Source organism: Rhamphochromis longiceps, linkage group LG1, assembly GCF_057381845.1.
Source record: "Rhamphochromis longiceps isolate RC_006_pf linkage group LG1, R_longiceps_female_GT1.1, whole genome shotgun sequence".
Taxonomy (NCBI): domain Eukaryota; kingdom Metazoa; phylum Chordata; class Actinopteri; order Cichliformes; family Cichlidae; genus Rhamphochromis; species Rhamphochromis longiceps.
The window spans coordinates 17,811,456-17,830,928 of record NC_140557.1 but is presented as its reverse complement, the minus strand read 5'-3'; the positions used below and the strand labels follow the sequence as shown (position 1 = coordinate 17,830,928).

At 41.4% G+C, this 19,473-nt stretch overlaps 1 protein-coding gene across 1 annotated transcript in view; it reads right to left on the bottom strand.

Moving 5' to 3' along the window:
- LOC146678546 (chromodomain Y-like protein 2) overlaps window positions 1–19,094 on the bottom strand; it is a 46,513-nt gene extending 27,419 nt beyond the window's left edge. The window contains exon 1 of the mRNA XM_085400780.1: window positions 18,804–19,094. Within this exon, the coding sequence (XP_085256906.1) occupies window positions 18,804–18,827 (24 nt within the window). The 5' untranslated portion in view covers window positions 18,828–19,094. The remainder of the gene's footprint in view (window positions 1–18,803) is intronic.
- Window positions 19,095–19,473: the final 379 nt, after the last annotated feature.

Here is a 19,473-nt window from a genome sequence, read left to right as displayed (position 1 = left end):
TTAATCGACGTAATCAACCTTAATTTGATGCAGTGTGAAAAAAAATGCACAGAAATCAATTATTTTTCAAGAAATATTAAATAGATTCAACATCTTTCTTCAACAAAATTGCAGACTGCACAGATGGTACCTTCCCAAAGGAAAATGTACTATAGCTTACTAGGGTATATTAGACTTAACAGTTACTATATACAGTAATGGACTTCTATACATTTTACATCAGATTAAAACTTTGGGTGTAAGATTCAGATAATTATTTAATAACAGCCAGACATTTTAAATGAGAATAAGAAAGAAAAGTATGTCTTTGTGCCCCCTTTTCCCTGTTCATGCCCTATCGGCCCCCCTGGCTAAACTTTGCTAGATCCGCCCCTGCACAGTTACCAGCCGTCAGCTGCGTAGAAAAAGATCCTGGTGTAGAGAGTAATATTAAATAAATTCTAACAACAGCTTATCAAGCTTAAACGTGCTGCTGTTGTTCAGCCGCTGGTTTCCTCTTTCTGGTGCAAAGTGGGCCAAAAACAAAGAAGAGAGACGGAGTCCCGACAGAAAAGCCGATCAGCTGATCATTAAGCAGTTTCATGATTGAAGTAGCAGCAAGAAGAGGCAGTCGCTCCATATATTGTTTGTTAAGCTTAACGCAGGAATGCTTTACATTCAGAGATGGACTTACACACTTGCTTTACTTCTCTCGGGGATAACTTTGTCGGAGATGAAATGCCGGGTTGCTAGCGAAGCTCCAAATGCTATCCAGACCATCGACAGGTCCCGCATGCCACAGCCGCTCTATCACGTGATGCATACTGCTCCGACGTGCTAACGTTCTGAGGTGAGTTACGGCGTGTTGCAAGTTTTGTGAGCTGCTTTTGTGATATTTAATGGATCGGATTACATTTTTTATTTTTCTCCGATATCCGATCCAGTAATTTAGGTCAGTATCGGACCGATACGTAATATCGGATCGGTCCATCTCTAGTTTGTATCATATCTATCTATCCATCCATCCATCCATTCGCTTCCGCTTATCCTTTTCAGGGTCGCGGGGGGCGCTGGAGCCTATCCCAGCTGTCATAGGGCGAGAGGCGGGGTACACCCTGGACAGGTCGCCAGTCTGTCGCAGGGCCAACACACAGAGACAGACAACCATTCGCACTCACTTTCATTCGCACATTCACACCTAGTGGCAATTTGGATTATCCAATTAACCTATCCCCACAAGTTGCATGTCTTTGGACAGTGGGAGGAAGCCGGAGTACCCGGAGGGAACCCACGCAAACACGGGGAGAACATGCAAACTCCACACAGAAAGACCCCGGCCTGATGGTGGAATTGAACTCAGGACCTTCTTGCTGTGCGGCAACAGTGCTAACCACCGTGACACCGTGCTGCCCCCCCATCCTGGGCCAGCCTCACTCGAGGAGACGGAGGGGCAGGGCGGGGGTTAATCACAGAGCGGTGGTGGATCTACAAATCGGAGAGATGCCGACAAAGTGACACTACTTGCAAAGAAAATGCCCACTGGATGACACAGAGCAAAGCACCACGGTTGGGAGACTGTGCTGCACTCGGGTGGGGCGGGCAGGGGGGGAAAGTACATATCTATCTAATAGACTCCAATTCGTTCATGTAAATGGAGAGTCTTCTTCACACTCTGAGGTTAGTTATGGTGTTCCACAGGGTTCAGTGCTAGGACCAATTCTATTTACATTATACATGCTTACCTTAGGCAGTATCATCAGAAGACATAGCATATACTGTCACTGCTATGCTGATGACACCCAGCTCAATCTATCTATGAAGCCAGATAACACACACCAATTAGTTAAACTGCAGGAATGTCTTAAAGACATAAAGACCTGGATGGCCGCTAACTTTCTGCTTCTTAATTCAGATAAAACTGAGGTTATTGTACTCGGCCCTGAAAAGCTTAGAAATATGGTATCTAACCAGATTCTTATTCTGGATGGCATTACCTTGGCCTCCAGTAACACTGTGAGGAACCTTGGAGTCATTTTTGACCAGGACATGTCCTTAAATGCACATATTAAACAAATATGTAAGACTGCGTTCTTCCATTTGCGCAACATCTCTAAAATTAGAAATATCCTGTCTCAGAGTGACGCTGAAAAACTAGTTCATGCATTTATTACTTCCAGGCTGGACTACTGTAATTCATTATTATCAGGAAGTCCTAAAAACTCCATGAAAAGCCTTCAGCTAATCCAAAATGCTGCAGCAAGAGTCCTGACAGGGACTAGAAAGAGAGAGCATATTTCTCCTGTTTTGGCTTCCCTTCATTGGCTTCCTGTTAAATCCAGAATTGAATTCAAAATCCTGCTCCTCACATACAAGGTCTTAAATAATCAGGCCCCATCTTATCTTAATGACCTTGTAGTACCATATCACCCTATTAGAGCACTTCGCTCTTGCACTGCTGTCTTACTTGTTGTTCCTAGAGTATTTAAAAGTAGAATGAGAGGGAGAGCCTTCAGTTTTCAGGCCCCTCTTCTATGGAAACTGAAAAGTTTCCAGTTTTGATTCGGGAGACAGACACTATCTCTACTTTTAAGATTAGGCTTAAAACTTTACTTTTTGCTAAAGCATATAGTTAGGGTTGGACCAGGTGACCCTGAATCCTCCCTTAGTTATGCTGCAATAGGCATAGGCTGCTGGGGGATTCCCATGATGCATTGAGTTTTTCCTTTTCAGTCACCTTTTTCACTCACTCTGTGTTAATAGACCTCTCTGCATTAAATTGTACTTGTTATTAATCTCTGTCTTCTGTCTTTCCTTCTCTCACCCCAACCGGTCGCAGCAGATGGCCGCCCCTCCCCGACCCTGGTTCTGTTGGAGGTTTCTTCCTTGTAAACAGGAGTTTTTCCTTCATACTGTCGCCAAAGTGCTTGCTCATAGGGGGTCATTTGATTGTTGGGTTTTTCTCTGTATGTATTATTGGAGGGTCTACCTTACAATATAAAGCGCCTTGCGGCGACTGTTGCTGTGATTTTCCGCTATATAAATAAAATTGAATAAAATTGAATTGAATAATAGAAAACTGCAAGCTAGAGACATATTTTTATAGCCTTTGTCTAATTTTAAAGCATCATTTAGCATCAGTATCACATTCTCTCCTTTGCTTTGTGAACCCTGTGGTCACTGGATGTTACAAATTTAATTAAAAGAAAGATCAAACTCTGGAAATGGCTTTAACTGAAAATTTCTAATGACAGTTTTTTTAAACCTTCCTAACCAGTCACTACTGGTTAGGAGTAGTAACTGGTTAGGATTTGCTAAAGCTTCATCACAAGTTTTAGCAATGTGATAAAGTTCTAAGCCCATAAAATCATAGAGAAAAGGTGGCTGGTTTGCATTGCTTCTTCATGTTCCCAGCTTTACAATACCGTCACTAGATTTAGTAACTTTGCATATTTCTTTGGTGAGACTCCCCCAAAAATAGCATTTATCAAAAACAAAAACAAAAAAACCCGCAATATCCTGTATGTGGCAATGTAAAAAATGTAACAGTTATTAACCAGCAGTGGGCAACTCCTCTGGCCGCAAAATGGGAGTCTAGTTGTATAGAGGTCGATAGGAAAATGAACTTTGGCCTCAGTAAACACTTTCCTGATGAGTTTATGGTCTCAATCACTAGATCATGTTTTACTGAATACAACATTCGGTTCATTATGTAAATTATACTTACCAATCAGTTTGTTAGCTGCACCTGTTTAAATGGTTGTTAATGGAAATATCTGCAATGGCAGCAATTCAATGCATTTAGGCATGCAGACATGATCAAGAAGACCTGCTTAAGTTCAAACCCAGAATCAGAATGAGGATGAAAGGTGATTTAAGTGACTTATTGCATTGGTTGTTGGCATCAGATAAGTGGTTTGAATTTTTTAGAAACTGCTGATTTACTGGCATTTTCCCATACACAAAAAAAGAGAAAATATCGAGTGATAGGCAGCTCACTGGGTGAAATACCTTGTTGATGCCAGAAGTCAGAGGAGAATGGCCAGACTACTTTGAGCCAACAGAAGGGTAACCCAAAAACAACTTGTTACAACCAAGGTATGCTGAAAACATCACACATTAAACCTTGAGGTGTGCTAAAGCAGCAGAATACCACACTGGACCACACTGAATGCCCCTCCTGTCAGCCAAGAACAGGAAACTGAGTCAATAATTCCCCCTGGCTGACCAAAATTTAATGGTAAATGTAATTGGACTGGTTTTTATATTGTGCTATTAAACTCTACTTGAGCAACCAAAGCTCAAATTTCATAAAACTTGCTTCATTCACCCATTCAAACACATTTGTACAAGCACTTTTTTCTTCACCCAAGTGCTTACTGTATTCTGCATACTGTAGCATTCAAGGATCAAAGCACTAAATTCCTTATTACTAGATGACATGCATGGTACTGGGGATATTTATATTTTCTTAACACTTTAGTGCCCTTAGTACCAAATGAGCATCATGTAAATCTCAGCCTACCTGAGCATTGTTGCTAACGATGCTCATCTCTTTATGATCACAGTGCATTTATCTTTGGATGACTGGTCCCAGCAGGATAATGTCCCATGTTACAAAGCTGAAATAATCTAAACTGGTTTCTTAAACATGACAATGAATTCACTAGACTGAAACGGCCTCCTTAGTCACCAGATCTCAATCCAGCAGAACACCTTTGGGATGTGGTGAGAACAGGAGATGCGAGGTATTTTCAGCAACTTGTTGAATCTATGCCACACAGAAATAAGGCAGTCCTGAAGGCAAAAGGGCGCCATCCCAACACTATCACAGTTCACTCAAAACTCTTACATAAAACATGCCTCACTCACTCATTCACACAAGCATTTGTTTCTATACCTAAGTGCTTTCTATCTTAAATTCACACACATTCATAATTTGATGAACACATCAGAGAACAACTCAGGGTTCAAGATCTGGCCGAAGAATTCTAAGACATTCAGACTGGAAAGTGGAACAACCAGGGATCAAACCATCAACCTTCCGATTAGAAGATGACCTACTTTACCCCCTCTTGACTTATAGCCATCCCTAGTGGGTATATAGTCTCCACTAGGGTGAGACCACCTTGTGACTGACATCCCTGCTGTATGAACATGCAGCATTCCTTGCTTTCTCAATCAGATTCTCTTGCTGCTCATTACCAGCACATCGTTAAAAAATTAATGACACTGATTGGCTTTTATTGCCAATACTGACCAGCAAGTAATGTTAAGTCAACCATTTCAGATCATCTCTACATTGGCTTTTTAACCTAAAATAAATAAAATAACATGATTTGTCTCGACTGCATTTCTAGTTTTTGTCCAACTTCTGGACTCTATATTAAATTCAGCTTTAGGTGTAAAAATATTTAATAAAAATATTTAAGCTACATCAAGGATTACATGGGTACTTTTGTAGATGTAGCTTTTTTTTAATGCATTTTGCCCTTTCACCCACACATAAAACCGGTGAAAACCAAGCCCTTTAAAAAAAGATTTTCAGATTTTCGTGCAGTGATATTTTTGAATATTCACTTAAACGGAAATTACAGTGGACCTGAAATCTGTTATTGTATGTTTACCAAGAAACAGATATTAGAAAGTCCAGCTGTGACCTTAACCATACTCTGAAACCATCATTTAGAGGTGTAAACAGCCTTTTGACAGGTGAGCTTTAAGGTGGTTGCTAGAACATGCATGCGAGTTAAACGCTTACAGTCCAACATAATGGTGCACTTAGAAATGTAACTGAATCACATGCAGAGAAAAATATAAAAGTGGAGGAGGTAGACAGAAGGGCTAAGTAGCATACACCAGAGAGGTTTCGTAACAATTAGTATTTAAATATGAGCTGGGAGAGTGGAGGTGGGCACGTCCTCCCTCAACTGCCAATTTCATTTTCAGCATCATCTCACCCATACGGAAAAGAAATAGTAAAAACTTATATGTGATTACTCATGAAAGTGGCCACTTTCATGAGTAAATCATATAAGGCTTACATGATTTACTCATGAAAGTGGCCACTTTCGCATTACTTTCATACATTGTTTTAGTAAGTATCCAAAACATACAAGTTTCATTATATAATTTTTCAAGGGATCTCATATCTGTTTTCACACTTATATGCTTTTCATACAAGTTTCACACAAGACAGATACAAACTTTATAAGATTTATATATATCTTTTCCATATGGGCAGACTTAACAAGTGGGAACAAGCATATACAAAGGTCTGTGAAGGATGTCAACACAGGTATACAATGTGAAAATTCTTTATGGTTACAGCTGTAACCATAAAGAGACGACAGATAGTGACAGTAGTTAGAGTGGATTTCTAACCACTGTCATACTCTGGCTCACAAGGTGTCACACAACACAACTTTAACCAATATTTAGAAATGTATTGACTAAAAGAGGCATAAAACATCATTAACTTTATGAGGTGTGTCAACAGTTGGAAAAATACTGTAATGTAAAATCTAAGATTACCAGGCTTAACCCAAACAAATAGCATGATACTGGGTGGATGGAGAGCAAGAAAGGCAGGTCTTAAATGCTCCAGTAAGACTGGTCAGGTACTCCCAATTGAACTGATGAACTCCACCTAGGAGGAACCTGCAAGGAAATACTGAGGGACAAACACCAGGCCCAGCCAAGGCAGTAAGCCATCACACGCCTCTCCATAAGAATGGAGTCATAATAACAGACTGATCTCAAATGAAATACAATAGGAGACGGAATGTTTTCCATGCCAGTCTAACATTACTTCTGACTTTTCAACAGGTGTAACAAAACAAAACCAAAAACTAGCCGAATAATCAATGAACCGTTTGTAAAAACAAAAGTTGATGGTTGTGATGGACCGAGTTGAAAAACAGGAGGAGCCCAGGAATTATTAGAAAAATATAGTTTCCATTTATTTAACCCCCAAAAATTATATTTACAAGACTAATAAATGTTGAGCTCATAAAAGCGGTCAAAGAAACAAAACTGAACTCAGGCAACGACTGCAAACTTAACAAACCAAATGACTGCTACAAACAAACATAATTGACCTCCACATGAAATGACATACAAGGGTATATATAATGGCTGATCAGACCATTGTGACACATGAGGGGTAACAAACAAAACACAATCATAAATCACAACCGATGCAGTACAATCTAGTTTGTTAATAAACTAAACACTAAAGAAGAAAATCAAAAAACCCCATTAAACCCTAAACTCAAATATTTAATTAAATACAAATACTTTGTTTTTAAAGTAAAGAAAACACACATTCCCCCCTTCAGCAGGAAGTGGTGGTGTGGTCCAATTATCTTCCTTCATATTTAATGGTTTCAAACCCTGGCTACCATCTTTTGTCCAGCAACTCCCAGGGATGATGGCAGGTAAGAAATAAAAGACAAAGGTTAGTCAGAAAGCAAAGAAACGAAGTAGTATGAATACATAAGTAAACTAAATGTGCGCGCTTACAAATAGAACAAATGTATCCAAACCAATCAATAAAGTTATTGGCAACTAAAATGTATTACTATGTTCAAATGAAGAATGAAAATACAAAAGTTACCGACTTTAGAGTGTGGCCACGAGTTTGGCCATCACAATGGTCGACACCCAGCATTGTTTCAACCCCTTTCACCACATCCTCAGCAACCTGATACCACAAGGAAGCAAAATAAGTGGGAAGAGGATGCAAGGATATAACCAAGTAGGTAACACACACACATTTGCCCAAACCACCTGTAAGTAGTTGTAGATAATCCATCCACCACCACCTAGGGATGGCAATCAAAAATTGTTGCCACTTAGGAAATATTAGAACTGGTTTTCTATTATCAATGCCTGCAGGTACTGGCAATGCACACTGATAGATTTTAGCTAATAAAGCAGTTATACCACAGCTGGCACACCAGAATTGACATAAACTTCTAAATATTTTACCTCCAATGGTGCCTTAACAAAATATGCTAATACACTATATTCTCGAGCACACAAAGCAGATAACGGACTTTACTATTCTACATGTCACAAACCAAAACAACTGCAATGGGTTGCATCCAGGATTCGACACAACTCATGAGCCAGAACAAGTAACAGGAGAAATACAGCTTTAGCCAAAATTGACCAGTGTATTCACTGAAAGAGAAACCATAATTAACTTTATGAGACCTGTGGTGTTGTTAGTGTATTTGCAGTTGGATAAATTTGAATATTAGGTTATATGGTGTTGTGTAGTGGAAAGCTTAAAATAATTAGGCTGAGGAGAACCAAACAAATGGCATGGCTGTAAAGAGAGGCAGCAAGACTGAGACAGCTGGTTCTTCAGTGCTCCAGAGGAAATGAACTCCAGCTAGCAGGAACCTGCAACAGGGCAACACAGAGGAGCAAACAGCAGGAAACATGCAGCAGGCCTAGCTGAGGCAGAGGACCATCACACCTCACATATCAGACATGCTGGGTCTGCAACAGCATTTGTATCACAGAAACACCAAGCTGAACTAGAGTTTCCACTGCTGAACATTTTCCTTCACTTGCAGAGGCACGATCTCAGTCCAGCACTTGACTGCGTAATAATCTGAGTTATTCAAACACTGAATGCAGACAGGTTGCAGACACAAATGTAACAAAATCCACAGTACGTATTAGCACAATTTCATTTTCTTGGGAAATCCAGCTCTACAAGTCTACAATTTTTTCCTTCACAGACTCTGTAAGACTATATTCTGCTGCACTGGTCTTTGGGTAGCATGCTAATCCTCTTGATACAGTGCGTATGTGGAGAGATTAGCATCTTAAATTATTGATTCATCAAAATTATCAACAGATGTAAGATTATACAACTTCTTATGAGTTTTTTTTAAGTTACCCATGACTCCTCTTATGTTAGCTTTAAAGTCTGCGCTTCTTACAAAAATCTAAGCACCTTTCTGTTGTTTCTGGCCGTTGGATGAATTAATGCTAATGATAAAATATGCTTTTGCTTTAATCCTGTGAATACATCCTTTATTTAAAAAACAAAACAAAAAAACTATTATTTCCTACTTTTAAAGATTTGTGAGCTATGGACATAAATGTCTTTTGGAAAGTCACACTGATCTTTGACTAGTACTGGGAATTGAGAACATTTGTAGGCGAGAGCAAGTTTCAAATTCTCCAGTCCATTGGAATCGTAGGCTTATCTTTTAATCAATGGCATGGTTTTTCTGCATTGTGTATTGCATAACAATGATGTCAAACCCATGATAGTAAAAGCTTACACACGCACACAAGCTTGTGTCACATTCTTTGACTTCTATTTCTATGCTGGGTTCCAATTCAGACATAAAAACTTCTGTTTTAATGGTGTAATGTAAAAAGCAAACCTGGCTAAAACAAAAACACAATGGAACATTACCAGTCAGAGCCTGGAGCTCAACAACAAAATATTATGGGATCAGCTCGACAGAGAACAAAAGGGAGTAAACATCTGCTGAACGTCCCTCAAGAAGCCTGGAGAATTATTACCAAAGACTACATAATGAAATTACAAAAAAAAGCTGTCTAAGAGAGTTCAGGCTATGTATAAAGCTTTTTGCTTTATGTATTGTATATTCATGTATTTTTGCACCACTTTAAATAAATTGTGGCAGTCATTTCTCATCAAGCTATAAAGACATGAAGCATGGCTCAAGAGTTTTGCACAGTATTGTATTCACTTAAGCCTGGATTATACTATGTTATGGACAACTGAAGACCCAACAGCCGTGTAGGCATTCCGGTTCTAATTCTTCGAAATCCACAGCCTGGGCACATGTGTAGCTAATGCATTTTAATGCAAAATCTCCACGGACGAATCAGCAAGGTTGCAAAAAAATGGCAGGCACATGCTTATGTGCAGGGGTGCACGTAAGTGATCCGCAGGTGCGCATGCGCTGTCAAAATAAAAGACGCGCACCAGATAAGAAGTTGCAACGCGCGTTTGCGTACATATAAAAGGTACTGTTTTTGTCCGCTAGAGTGGGATTTTCACGGCATATTCTGCAGCAAATCTCTGTGCGTTCATCATTTGTTTGAAGCCAGCTCACCTCCTGCAACCACTTTTCCGAGAATAGGCGCTTCTTTTGCGGTTCGGGCTCCTTCTGACATTTCTTTGGAGCTGGAGGAACACCAAAGTAATTGCTTAAAGGAGCTTGCTTCTTTGACATCTTTAAGAGTTCTAAACAAATGTCTGTCCTCCTCCAGAAAATCTTATGTACGCAAACGCGTGTTGCAATTTCTTACCTGGTGCGCGTTTTTTATTTTGACAGTGTATGCGCACCTGCGGACCACTTATGTGCACCCCTTCTTATGTGGTCCTTCATATCTGATGACGAAATTTACATCACTGAGACCCAAGCGGACCCTAAAAGAATTGCAGATGTGGAAAGCATTAAAAAACGCTTTAATGTAATGGATGCTAGACCACAGTAACTTTGACCTTTAACCACCATTATCTATTCTTGTGAAAATGTGACAGACAGACTATCCAATAATTCAAAATTATGATGCTGCCAACCACACCCGTCATCAGCGTGCTGTTTAGTCAATCAAAAATAAGTTATCTGAGCTGAGCCCCCCCCAACTGCCTCCCTCTTCCCACTCCATCACACCCCCACAGATGCAGGGCCTTGGTGTACAGGTGCATCACTGAGGTGCAGGGGAGACATTCCTCCTCTGTCCCCTTCTGGCCACCTGTGCCTCAATTTTATTTCACAACCTAGACATCCACATTACTAATATTCTCATAGCAGATACATACAGGGCCGTGGGGGTGGGCACACTATACGGCGTCCAGGTTGAATACAGTCTGTGTATTCAACCTCACCTCTGGTGTTGGTGCCCACCTCTCAATTTTAAATACATGTAGACATTGAGGGTTCTCGGGAGGGGCCGTGCTGACACCTGCTGCTTTCAGGCAGGAAGCACCATGCCCTTCCTGTGCTTTAAATGCACTTTAGAACAGCACGCAGCAACACCACATATGAGCGGGCGGAGAGAGTTATGCGATCTTCACACCCCCGTTCTCTGTTCGCCATCGGGGTCTGGGATGCTGGGCCTCACTGCTGTTGCAGGACCGGGGCGGTCTGCTTGTCTCCACCCCAGGGAAAAGGGCAACATCTCCTGGGTCTGGGGGCGAATTGCCCCTCTGGGGGTGATGGTACCTGGACCTGGGTTATAGAGTATGTTTGGGGAGTGAGGGTGTGCATACAGTGTTCATTTCTGCTTGTCTCCACGTTGGACGAGTGCTGAATATTCGTATATGTGTGCATGAGGGTGGAAATGCATGCTTGTGTCTGTGTGTGCCAGTTTCTCTATGTCTATGACTATGTGTCAGGACAGGTCTTAGACTTCACCTCTCTGGGAACATCTGGGCACCCCCCAGGTGTGGAGGCCTATTCCCCCCCCACTACACTCCCTGCCAGTGGCTGATGCCCTCAGCCGTTAGTGCACTAGTGGTTCTTGGTGTCCGGGGCTGGGCGCTCAGGTATCTACAGGCTCACTCCCAGTGGCTGCTTGGCGTGGCCTGGCTCAGCCTCTGGGCCCGGGGCTCGGTCCACTCTGGCACAGCTGTCTGATGGCCGAGCCTGCAGGCACGTTGCCGCAGCCCCCTGTAGCTTCTGCACCATGGCTGCTGGGTGACCCCCCCCCCGTCTAGAGCTCTCGTCAGCTCTTTCCAGGTTAGCTTGGTTGGCTGCTGCCTCTAAACATATCATGCATTGTCGGTCTTGTGTGCTGCTCAGTAAGATTAAGTATTTATTATTTACAGATACCTATGCTTATGTTGGTTGTTGCTATAGTTTCCCTTCTGTGCTGTTTTCTTTTTGCTTGTTTTTTTTCTCAGCAGGTAGTGAAGCAAACTTTTAGTGTCTTTTCTCTCTATCCCTCTCCTCCTCCATTTGTCTTTCCCTCTCCTTCTCTTAACTCTCTTCCCAACTTCTCTGTTCTTTTTATTTCTCTTTCCCATCCCCGAGTCCTGGCCTTTCTAACTGTAATAACTTAAAATAAAAATAAATAATAAAGATCGAATAAACTATGAAAATCAAGTGGAGCAGTTTGGCAAAAGGTCCACTTGGGAAAGTAAATTGTTGGGCATTTTCTTGGCCTTCAGACAATAATTCTGATTGCTACAGTGTCATACAGGACAGGCAAAAAATAAAAAATAAAGTTATCTGTGTATAAGTTATTGGTCATTTGCCATTCTCAGCTAATTCATATTTCTGTCTCGGTGCCCTGACAACTTCAACAACTTTAAGTCTTTGATGATTTGAGGGCTTTGTGTGTTCAAGGTTGTGTTTTGTACATTCCAAGACACTCGTCTGCATGCCTTGGGTTGTGTTACTTTTTAATTCCCCTCAACTCGAAGCAGACTGGCTACTGTATTCTGACCTCCGACATCAACGAGGCATTTTCACCCAGAGAACTGCCACTCACTGGATGCTTTCTCTCTTTTGCACCATTCTCTGTAAACACTGAAGATGCTTGTATGGAAAAATCCCAGCAGCTCAGCAGTTTTTGAAATACTCAGACAACCCATCTGGCACCAACAACCAAGCCACATTCAAAAACACTTAAATGACCTTTCATCCTCATTTTGATGTTTGGTTTGAACCAGAGCAGAATTTATCATATCTACCTTCCTAAATGCATGTTGCTGCCATGCTATTGGCAGACTAGATAGTTTAGATATTTGCATTAACAAGCAGTTAAGCAAGTGTACCAAACAAAGTGGCGTGTGTGTGTGTGTGTGTGTGTGTGTGTGTGTGTGTGTGTGTGCGCGCGCGCGCACTCAACACAACTCACCAATAACTATTTTCAACTAAGAAGGAAAACGATGATCTGGTTTACTGAGAACTAAAGAAGGGATTCAATAGATAAGTGAAATTTAAGAAATACCCTCCAGAGAAAGCATTACAGACCAAATATTGAATCCAGCAACATAATTACAGGTCAAATATTTAACTTTTTTCCCCAACGTCAAATGATACCACTGAAGTACTGAATTTTCATATACAGCACTGGTCTCAGCCTCTCTCACTTACTCTTGGACATGACTACATATTTACTCCAATGCCTTTTGGCACAGATTCCATCTCATTGACTCCTCAACATGTTTTTAAAATTTTATTTTCTAGCTAGAGAACTTTGCACAGCAAAAGATAAAAACACGGGTTTCCAAACATTCCAACAGAAACCTATGAGAAACCTTAAGGTGTTCCTCTTCAAATAAAAGCATCAAGACTTGGTGCCTTTCTTTATAAATGTGAAAAACAATGCTGCCTGTGATCACCTTGCTTTTGTTTTCATCATGAAATTAAATACTAATGAGCATGCTAAATAAAATGCAATGCACAGCCCATAAGTTTTTGGACAATTACACATTTTTGTATTTTTGCCTCTCTACACCCCCACAGCAGATTTTATTTCAACTTTGTTTTATTAATTTCAACAATGACATACAAAGTTAGCAACAGCTAAGTCCATCTTGATTTCAGAACAGTGGTATGTCCATTATACCCTCCAACCCCCCAACCCAAATTCTCCCCCTACCAGGTCTACAATAGACAAAACACTGCAGAAAACCAGTTTCTGCCCACACACACACACACACACACACACACACAAAAACCCAAAAAATAAATTAAAAAAAACAAAAAAAACCCCAACACCTCAGGACCCATACACATAACAAGCATAACCCCCAAAAAACAACAACAACCCCCACAGCAGATTTTAAATCAATGATTTGATTGTTTAAAGGTTTTATTTAAAGCCTTTGAGAGAAATGTTGCATTAAGTGTTTAGGAAGTGCAGCCATTTTTATAAGTACTTTCCCATTTACAAAGGATCAAAGTGATTTATAAAGTGACTAACGTCACTGATATATAAAGTGAAGTTTGAGTTGTTTTTAATACTTGCTTGAAGTTTCAGAACCCACGGCCATCACCAAATGCTCCAATTCCTCCCTTGAGATGCTCTGTTAGGCCTTTACTGCAGCATCCTGCACCTGCTATTTGTTTGTGGGTTTCTGCCTTCAGTTATGTCATCAATAACTGAAAGGCATGCTCTAATGAGTTTAGATCAGGTTTCTAACTTTGTCATCGAAGGATATCCTATTTCTTTGCCTTGAGAAATTCTTGAGTTGCTTTTCCATATGTTTTGGGTCATAATCTATTTGCACTGTGAAGCACTGTCAAATCGGTTTTGCAGCATTTGACAGAATCTAAGCAGAGAGTACAGTCCTGAACACTTTTGAAGTCATCCTGCTGCTTTTATAAGCAGTCACGTCATCATTAGAAACTGCCAGCAATAGATTTCCATGCCATATTATTGCCTCCACAACATTTGACAGATGATGTGGCATTCTTCACACGATGAACTTTTTCACTTTCCTTGTTTATATTTTACTCTTCCCATCATTCCGGTACTAATCAATCTTGGTTTCATCTGTTGAAAGATTGCTTTTACAGAACTGTGCAGGCTCTTTAAGATGTTTTCTGGCCAAGCCTTATCTGGCCTTCTTGTTCTTGAATGTAATCAATGCTTTGCATCTTGTTGTAAACCCTCTTTAAATTCATGAAAGATCCTCTTGATTGTAGACTATGACAATCATACACCTACCTACTTGACAGTGTTCTTAAATGGGCTAGATGTTTTGAAGAGGTTTTCTTAACCCTTAGATGCACGAGTGACTCTACCCTAAACTCTTCCATAAGTGTGCCACTTTTGTCATTTCAGTTAATAATAATCATTTGTATTATATGGGGAGGGGTGTCCCCTTTGTTTTTTTCCATCCACCATTTCCACTAGCTTCCAGGCTGCACTAGGGCTGTGCGATATGACCAAAATCTCATATCCCGATATAAGAATTCTATCGTCCCGATAACGATATAAATCACAAAAATGTAACATTTTCTGTAAATTATGTGAATCTCGGGCAGCTCGACTTGCGGGAAGTGTTTCCAGCTGCGTGTAGTGTACCTGGAGTCGAGTGTTTTAACTGATGCATGAAACTATACATTTTTAGACATAAGTTGTAAAGGCCACCGTTTTCTTTGTGAGTATTTATTACACGGCGTGCTGCGGGGAAAAGCCTGTTCTAACGTTTGAGTCTAAGGTTTATTTTTTCGCACCTGGCAGCTCTTTTTTACCTCTACTACTACTTCTACTACTCTCCGTAAATAATCTGCTCTTTCACGTGATTCAGTTTATTTTGAAAAGTCTCAACAGGATCTTGAGCTTTATTGTGAAAGGTTTATGTGAAACATAAACAAGCGGACACGCGATGGTGTTACCGTCGTTGTTGCTAACCACAACGCATAAAACAGGTGCTTGTCCGTCAGTAGTGTGGTTATATTAAATATAAGAGAAAGGAGAAATTAATGTAGCCACTACAGTGACCATCAAAAGGATGAAAAAATATTGCTGTAAACAGTGTATTTTGCGACACCACGAAACAAACGATAGCATAAAATGAAACGATAGACGTTTTTATATCGTCATCCGATATACATCGTTATATCGAACAGCCCTACTCTGCACAGATGTTTCTGTATACTATGCCCACCACTTCGTTATGGTGTTCCATGTATGCCCTGCCTGCTAGCATCTTGCATCCTGCTGTTATGTGCTGGATTACACAGCCTCTATGGATCTTGTGCTCAGAGCTTGTTCCTGTGCTGCTGTGATTAGTGCCTCTGTGCTGTCTTTCAGTCCAGCCTGGTCCAGCCACAGGTAGGACTTCTGGATGTCAGCCACTTCCTCTATCTGCCGGTGGTACATACCGTGCAGGGGCTTTTCCTTCCATGATGGTTCCTCCTCTTTCTTGGATTTCTGCTGCCTGAGGTATTCACTGAGCATGTGGTCGGTTGGGGCCATCTTCCTCATGTAGTCATAGATGTTTGTGGTCTCATCCTGGACTGTGGTACTGACGCGCACCAGTCCCCGGCCTCCTTCCTTCCCCTTAGCAGACAGCCTCAGGGTGCTGGACTTGGAGTGAAACCCTTGATGCATGGTCAGGAGCTTCCTGGTCTTGATGTCTGTGGCTTCCATCTCATCCTTTGGCCAGCTTATTATCCCAGCAGGGTACCTGATCACAGGCAGGGCCTAGGTGTTGATAGCCCAGATCTTGTTATTACCATTAAGCAGCTGGATAGCGTAGTGGTAAGAGCGGGAGTCGCAAGTTCGATTCCCAACTGGGTTGTGTGTATCCAGTAAGGGTCCTAGGCTAGACCCACTATGCTAACCAAGCCCATCGCAGACATGAGCAAAACAGATAAATATGAAGCCATACTGGCTCGGACGTCGCCCGCATTAACAAGGTCCTCGTCAGGTACTAAGGAACCAGGGCTCCCTGATAAGAAGTGGGCTACTGGAACGAGAAGCCATCAGAGGACAAGAGACGAAAATAGGGCGCTGTTGGAATGCTACTACGCAAGTAACCCCAGCGGACAGGTTACATAAATAGGATGAGGGACCTATGGAATCTTCGATACCCACTACTGACGGTGAAACAACATTCGGAAGAAGGGACTGCTCTCACAGCTAGAGGTTGACGAAATACAACACACATGCTACGGCAAGGTGGAGCCAGGACGACAGGTCAGGGGGTAGATATCATCACTCCCACCCGAGATTGGGTACCAAGCTCCAAGTACAATGGAAGAAGGAACTGAGTGCGAGAGGAACTGACATTCAATTTATCATGTTTAATTTATCATGGATCAGGTAACAGGCCGCAAAACTTATTACTGAATTAAATTTGCAAGAGTTAATTAACTCTTGCAGCAATGTCAAACAACCCTTTTCCATGGTCATTTTTAAACTAAAAGGTATGCAGCACAGGTAAACACTGGTCAGCTTCTCCAGTTAAATACAGTTTAACTGTGGCAGTTGGCAACTGTGGCATCAGATGCAGCTGTAGTCATTTTAGCAGAGAAATGACTCAAAGACAGATTATTGTTAGCAAAACCTGCTCAGCAATGAGCAGTCATTTCAGCTCTATACAAAACTGATCAGTCTTGAGGTTTATAGTACAGGCTGCCACATGAGGCAGGTTTCACATAAAGGCAACAGCCCGCTTAGAACAAGAAGAGGTGTCAAGAGTCAAACTTCAAAACAAAAGTACAGAATTGCTCAGAATAACTTCACCTGTGTAAGGGTACACTCACACAGTTACAAGTGAACAGCATGCTGACGGATTTTCCCCACACATCAACAGTAATTACTGCATAATGTCTTGAAAGTAGCTTTCATAGCTCAGTGGTAGTTCATGAATGCATGACACCAATGTAATGATTCAGTAAAGCACTAGATGTTACAATCCTGGACAATGCATTGCTTTTAATGGAGAAAATCTTGAGGGATAGCTTATGAGGAAAGCAGCCCAGAAACTTTAGCAGCACACATCTTTGTGAGCCTCAACTTTCGTTCTTTTACCCAAGCTAGCCTGCCATTTTCCCTGGTTAGGTTTAGGGATTAGAGATCTGATCTAAATTTTTACAATTTGGGACACATGGTCAGTAGTGGACCTTGGATTTTTCGGTAGAGGAGGCCAAACTTTATGCTAAAATGGAGCAATTAAGTAAATATTTTTTTTAAACAAACTAAATAATAGTGGCAGTAGTAAGAGAGTGGAGGGGTGGTGGTGTAACGATCAAGTGTAAAACGTAACCCAATGTGTTCTCTTTTTGGCAACCTTGTGTTATCTTACTTTAGTTTTAATGTGTTTCTGAGACAAAGAGCACTCATTTACGGAATATTAAAGTCAGTGGTTCTAACTATTTGGGAAAATGCAATAAATGCCACTCACTTATTCAGTCTATTGTATTTTAGCTGACATCCAGCTTCACTCATCATGCATTATTTGGCAGTGTTGTGAGCTGATAATGTTATCTACTTAAAAACACTCAGTGGATGCCCAAGCTTTTCCTCAGATGGACTTTGTGACATGTTTAAACTTTGTACATTACTTTAAATAAGTACACTTGTTTGTCCTTGGGAGACCCATCTGTGTCTCTACCATAAGCTCAAACACGAGACACCACACCAGAGTGACAAAAGCTAATGACAGCATGTGTCAGATTTGACAAAACTGATGAGGGAGCCAGCCTTTGTGCAATTTCTGAACGCCCCCCTCGCCGGGCCCCCACACACTCCCAGAGTGATGTTGCGCACGGGGGCAGCGTGACCTTCCTGTCACCCATTCGGGCAACTTTTAAGCCCATAACTACGAGAGTCAAAATTTCACAAAAATCACGCATCAACCATGAAAGAAGCTCGCACCGAGTTGCGTACGCCGTTTGACAAAAATAAACCGGTGTCTGATTCTGTCTGCCAAACAGCCTGTGACACTAACGCCGCTGTCGAGGCTGTGATGACAAAATATCTTTTGGCACGTATGTGCACCTTCAGAACCATCACTCCGTCTGTAGCTATTCACCATGCCCGTTCGCTCAGCGCTGCTGTCACTTTACCACGACTTTCAACTCGGCGACAGACTGAGGAGTTCAGCCCGTAAATTACATCTTATCCATTTACTACAGTCGTGAAGAATTATGACAAAGTATATCAAAAGCGACATAAAGTATAAGCTTAAATTAGGCAATCTCGTCTTTGCCAAGCTTGAAAACGGGTTAGTTTCGCCTGTTAAAGGGCTTAGGACACCGCTTTTTGCATACGCGACGCCCTTCCCTTTACTTCCTAATTCCATTATTCGTCAATATTACAGAGGATTTTCCGTAGACATGTTTTTATCCTACCTCGTAAAGGTCTCCTGAAGCCATTCTTGGGTGCAGACAGCGGCGGCGCGGCGTTCTTGCCTGCCTTGTTGGCTTTTTTTGGACCCTACTCTCTCGGTGTTTCGGCGAAAGCCCCGATAGACGGGAATTAGCGAGCAGCCTTGTTATTCTGAGCAATCCGCAGCAGCAGATCAGACAGTGTCAATCGAGCCCGGCGGATCGTTCCACGCTTAAAACAAGCAACCATCGGGGCGGTGCTGTTTACATATACCGAAGTACAGGACTAAAAATTAGTCCCGGACTAAGAATGTAGCCTGATGGTCTGCATGCGCCCAGCTCATCTGAGCTCTGTTGCAATCCACTCAGCGGGAGACGTTATACGCGTTGTGTTTACACACACCAGCTGGGTCAGATCCCTTTCTATGATCCCCTTTACCTGTCCACTGTGGCGTCATAGAAAGATCTGACCTACCTTATTTGTATTCACCGGGAAATATCTAGAACAAGTTAAGCGGAACTATTTGTAATGATTCATCACTAGCTACTGATGTTGGTAGACCTTCTTACTGAACTTTGCATCAGCATCAAATATCTTTAAAATATTTATTTATTTATTAATAAATTAAAAACGATTAAAAACAAAAGGTTTGTTTTGCCCTGTTTCCAGGGGTTCTGATGGGTTCTCTCTGGG